A 5,466-nucleotide genomic window follows, 5' to 3' on the forward strand; every position below is an offset into this window, starting at 1 on the left:
AAATTTTAAGTCTGTATCATTATGTCTGGTGTTTTCGTGTTTGTTGGTTTGTTTTTATTTTCTTTTATTTTGTGAGTTGGTTATTAAATGCTGCTCCAGCCAGCCAGAAAATCACCCGCAACCCCGCCCTCTCCTCCCTGTGCCGCAAGCAGCAGGCACACCTCGCAAACGAGGGCGCCCTTACTCCCTGCAAATGCGCGATAGACATTCCCAAAATGTGCTGGCTGACGTCGGGGCAGGATGAGTACGAGCAAATTATTATTATTTTTTGCCAATGCCCGTGATGCCGCCCCCCCACCACGATGCCGCCCCGGGCAACCGCCTGTGTTGCCCATATCAAAAACCGCTACTTCCTACAGGACTGTTTAATTTTGCTAAACCGGGTGAATGAAAACTCTCTCAGTTGAACACAGGAAACATATGCACATGCACACACACACACACACACACATATACAGACACTGACATACATTCCCCTCAAACTCCTACCAGGAGCTCAGTCCGAGTAGAGTTGTCTTCTCCTCCACCACCTACTGTGCTGTACATTGTTTTTCTTTACGGTACCTGTTCTGACCTGTCTCCCTGATGTGATGTTTGTGTAACATATGTATGGTCAGAAGAGGTCCAGTTTCGCTGCAGGCAACTGCAAGTGACAAATAAAGCTTCATCGTCATCATAAGCTAGCTGGCATTAGCTCATAGCTTAGTTCTCACTAAAATGGCAGCAGCCAAATGCTAACCCTGAGGCTTTTAAATGCATAATCTACACCTGCGTGCTGGCTTCAGTGTGCAGGTGTGACCATATAGCAGTGACTTCGTTTACCTCCACTACCTGTGACGTGCTGACTGGATTATGTTGGTGTAAATCTTGTGAATAAATAAATTAAGCCGAGCAGAATGAGACATCGGAACTTTAATTGATCTGGAAACGATGACACAGCATCAGCCAGCATGAAGCATCCACCGAATGGCTGCTGTTTCATAAAAAGTGCTTGAAGCTGGAACTTGAAGCCCTACGCTCACAGTAAGAACACTTTACTGACAGACTGGTTCCTCAAAATCTGCATCCTGGATGGAGACGTTCCCTGACACATCAAAGTTCAGGTTGTTCCAGTTGAGGAGGTTTCCCGGAGAGAAGGAGCCCTGATTCATGTAGGACCTGAGGTCGCACGCAGACACCACCCGGTCCCACATGTGCAGGTCGGTAATGTCACCTTCAAACGAGTCATTCCTGTCGAACCCACCTCCGTACGCATCCTGCTCCTGACCGACAATGATGCTCAGATCACCATTGACCAGATAGTTCTGTCCCACCAACTTCTGTGAGGTTCGAAGTCCGTTCAGCCACAGCTGGGTCAGCCCGGTCCGAGAGTCCCAGGTCCAACAGACCGAGTTCCAGTCCATCCTGTTTGTGGGTAGCTTTGTGAATATGTAGGTGTCGTCGCCCGCGTGGACCTTGTAGGACCCCTCAGCGTCTTTATTTAGCATCAGAGCATTTGAGTGGTCTCGGGTGGCCAAAGAGAAGAGTCCCTGCATCCGGTTCAGCTGGGAGAAGAAGCGAAGGCATACAGTCATGACAGTGATCAAGCGGGTGTTAGCACGAAGAGCAACGCGGGGCTGGTTTATGCCTTTGGGGTCGCTGGGAAATGTGAACTGTTTCCCCGACAGATCTGCAGGAAAAAAGACAAGGAGACAGGATGACCTCACAGAGCTCCTGGTTATCTAGAGCAGCTCTGTGATGAAAAAACTTGTGAGCTTTACCACTAAATTAAACGTAAAACAGCAGCAACAACAATAGCATAAATACATGAAAACAGTTCAGTGGGGGAAAAAAACAGCTCCACAAGCTGACACAAACAAAAGAATTCAAAAGAAACGAGAGAGTGGAATAAACTCAACAAGCAGAAGCTGTGAACTAATCAGATGTCTCTTAGAGCTGAAATCAGTCTGAACTCAGATCAGTGAAACTGAGACATGTTTTAAAGATCACGATCGAGGAGCATGATTTAATGATGTCACTCACGGTCATTTGGCCGTTTCTTACCTTGAACCTCACTCCTTCCGACAGTCCAGAGAAGGATGAAGAGCAGCATCGATGATGACTCCATGATGATGATGATGAGAAACAAGAGGTGTTTCAGTGTCTTTTACACCTGCTTAGAAAATAAAAGGCTCGTTTAAATGATGCAGTTACTGTTTTTACAGAGATATCACTGCTTCTCTGACAGCTGAAGAGTCAGTGCTTTATCCAATAACAAGGCGTAATTAACAATAACACACTGAATACTGCAGCAATGGTGTTTCTCTTTGTCCTTGTCTCCTTTGAACAAAAACAGTCTGACAGGAGAAATGATGATTCTCATTCTTATTCCTGTGTGGTTGTTTTGTTTCCAACCAACTAACCTTGTTTCATCTTCCAATCACAGCCAACCATACAAGTCTCCCATACTCAGCAACTTTTTCACTTTTTCTGGAGAAAGCAGAAGGGTGAGACTTCCTGTTTTTGTGATTTCTAAATGTTGGACTACTTTCCTGAAATGTTTGAGGAGTCAGCAGTTTTTGTGTTGTTTCTTCATATCTGTGCAGCACAATACAGGATGTTACAGGCCGATACTTTAAAGACAACCTCACAAACACATGAGGAAGAGCAGGCTGTCTATTGTGAGATTATTCTGTTATCATATGTTATCTTATATCTGTAATTGAAGTAGTTGAATTAGGATACTGCTGTAGGTCATATTATACTTCTTAGTATAGAGTGTGTGATCAGTATGTAGTTTTAGTTTGCATTATACTTCTGACTTAAAAGAGTGTGAAAAATCATTAGATCTATTGGATTGACCTGTATTATTCGACACTGTTGAATGTGTTACACTGTTTTCTTGACATTTCATACTGCTGAATCATGAAGAGAATTTTGTGTGCAGAGGACCTTGTACCGATAATAGAAGAGACAGACCACATTCCATACCCCCACCTTTACAGAGAGCAGAAAAATCAGGAGCCGAGGTCATAACTTAGGCGCCGTGTGAGAGAAAGAATGTGAATGTTTAGGCTTTTACGACTAGGTGGGGGCCACTAGAGGCTATAAGGAGCTGAGTAACCCGTCACCATTTTGAGATTTGCTGTGACCCTCTTCATGCATCTCTCCCCATCACGATGGCTTGTGCTCATAAGTGTTGAATTGTATGGGAATAAAGAATTGTTGATTGAGCATTTATACACCGAGTAGTGTCCTTCCTTCAGCCCAAAGATTAAAAGGATTGGGAGTTTTTAACACTATCAGTCAGTGCGTCGGTGGATCGACACTTACAGTAAACAGCTTTAGTGAAGGTTACAAATGATCTTCTTATTAGTGATGTGTCAGTCGCGAACGAAATGGCTCTTAGAGCCGGATCTTTGACGTGAACGACGCGAGCCGGCTCCTTATCGTGAGCCGTGGGGGTTTTTTTTTCTTTCTTTCTCTCACCCTCTCTCTCGCACTTTTTTTCCACTTCACTCCGCATGCGAGCCTTGTGCTTTGCGCTGGGAAGAGGGGGGAGGGGCGGTAGTTACACTCAGTAGCACAGGAACAGAGCAGGAGGGAGAGTGTCATGATCCAAGCAGCCAGGAACACACAGGCACAAATGTAATCTTCAAAAAAATGGGTTTTATTATACCCCCAAAAAGGACAAGATGATTACAAAAATTCAAAATAACAAAAAATAAAGTTTTTAAGAACCAAGTGGGCCCATAAAAGAGGTTAACTTAACAGAACGCTACTCAAAAGTCACTTAACAAAAACATAACTCAACAAACTGACCTGCCCAAATGAGAAACAGCTCCAGTTATACAGCAAATGAATAAACCATTATATACACCAAAGGTGAAAACTAAAGAGATAACAGCTAACCATCATTCAAGAAGAACCCCATTCCCCCTGCATGATCATAATAGATGGTCCAGTCCACTTTATTGGCTTCTGCATTTAAACCAGCTCCACCCTCAGCCTCCTCTTTCAGCCAAACCAGGAAGGACTGGAGCGGAGGTCAGGTAACTAAGTATCTCAGTTGTGTGGTTGCATGCATCCATCACAGAGAGACAGAGAAAGAGAGCCAGGGACAACAACGTCACATTAGAAAGGTATAGTAATCATCCACATCTATTTTCAGTTGCAGATGATAAAGGATTCAGAAAGTTTATTCATGCAGGCCCATATGACAGAGAATATGCATGTTCTTTTTGTTTTCATATTTTAATTTATATTTAATTGTGTTGTGGTTTGCAGTGTTTTGTGTTGTTTCATTTTAAATTAGTTTAAAAGGAAAAAGCTGAAAATTTAAACAGTTAAAAGTTGAAGTGTGAATAGTTGGTTTTTGTATTATATGATTTATTTATTACATTTTATGTGGAGTGAATAAATAAAAGTATATTTACGGTGGCCCCTGGAGACAAAGCACGTACAAACACATACAAACTCCAAAACACGTACAAAGTCCAAAGCACGTACAAACTCCAAAGCATGTAAAAACTCAAAAGCACATAAAAACTCAAAACACGTACAAAACACAACAGAAGTGCTCCAGGATGCTGGGCGCAGTGTTGAGCTTTTGTTACCTAGTGGCTACACAAGCCAGTACCAACGACCGGATTTGGTGTGTGGTAGTAACAGGTAAATGAACTTTTTTTTATTTTATTATTTGAATATATATGAGTGCTTGTGTGTAAATATACAAACAATACACATATGCTTTCATGCTTTCAATTGTGTAATTTAAGTGATCTAGGTAGCTGTTTTGGAAATTCCGTTAAAGCTAGAAATGTGTTTTGGAATTTGTACGTGCTTTGTGTCTAGGGGCCACCGCATATATTTATATATAAACATTAGGGGTGCAACAATACTCGTATCGATATTGAACTGTTCGATACAGTGCTTTCGGTTCGGTATGCATATGTATCGAACAATACAAAATTTATCATTTATTTTATCAACTTTCCTTCTGACGATGCTGTCTGTGTTGAGTGCTCAGTGGATCTGCGCTCGACAGTGCAGCCTAGGCGGAGTAGTCGAATGCAGATTCACTGAGCGCAGGGCAAGCTAGCGAGACAGAAGTTAAGCTCTCCTTGCAACATGGCAAACTGAACCTCCCCCACCCTAATTCAGATGTGGCATTTGGAACTATTTTGGTTTTCATGTGACGTATGACCCTGAAGGTAAGCGCGTCATGGACTAAAGTAAAACAGTATGTCGGATGTGCCACGCAATACTCAATTACATTGGTGGGAACTAGTGTGTTAGCGCAGTTAGCTCGTTAACGTGTTGGCCGTCCAGCCCCACACACGGGGCGATCCGCGGTAGCTCGTTAACGGAGATTTGCCGTGTTGTGGCATTAACGTCATTTCAACGAGATTAACGCTGCCAGCACTAGTGGGAACACAACGAATATGACTGCACATTTACTCCGACATCATCCTCGTGCAAAGACAA

General features: G+C 43.0%; 1 protein-coding gene across 4 annotated transcripts; it reads right to left on the reverse strand.

Moving 5' to 3' along the window:
- Positions 1 to 892: 892 nt before the first annotated feature.
- LOC102213746 (C-reactive protein-like) lies at positions 893 to 2,470 on the reverse strand. Of its 4 annotated transcripts, none has more exons than XM_005753634.1 (3): positions 2,403 to 2,470; positions 2,044 to 2,155; positions 893 to 1,669 (listed from the first exon to the last, which is right to left on the reverse strand). In XM_005753634.1, exons 2-3 carry the CDS (start codon positions 2,105 to 2,107, stop codon positions 1,035 to 1,037), a joined length of 699 nt encoding a protein of 232 aa, XP_005753691.1. In that variant the 5' UTR covers positions 2,108 to 2,155; positions 2,403 to 2,470; the 3' UTR covers positions 893 to 1,034. The 4 variants fall into 4 exon arrangements, with proteins under 4 accessions (XP_005753691.1, XP_005753694.1, XP_005753692.1 ...); XM_005753637.1 differs by having other exon boundaries at positions 2,044 to 2,152; positions 2,403 to 2,454; XM_005753635.1 differs by lacking the exon at positions 2,403 to 2,470 and adding an exon at positions 2,280 to 2,386 and having other exon boundaries at positions 2,044 to 2,152.
- Between the last annotated feature and the right edge of the window lie 2,996 nt (positions 2,471 to 5,466).

Source organism: Pundamilia nyererei, unplaced genomic scaffold (genome assembly GCF_000239375.1).
Source record: "Pundamilia nyererei isolate P.nyererei 1_Seehausen unplaced genomic scaffold, PunNye1.0 scaffold00446, whole genome shotgun sequence".
NCBI classification, from domain to species: domain Eukaryota; kingdom Metazoa; phylum Chordata; class Actinopteri; order Cichliformes; family Cichlidae; genus Pundamilia; species Pundamilia nyererei.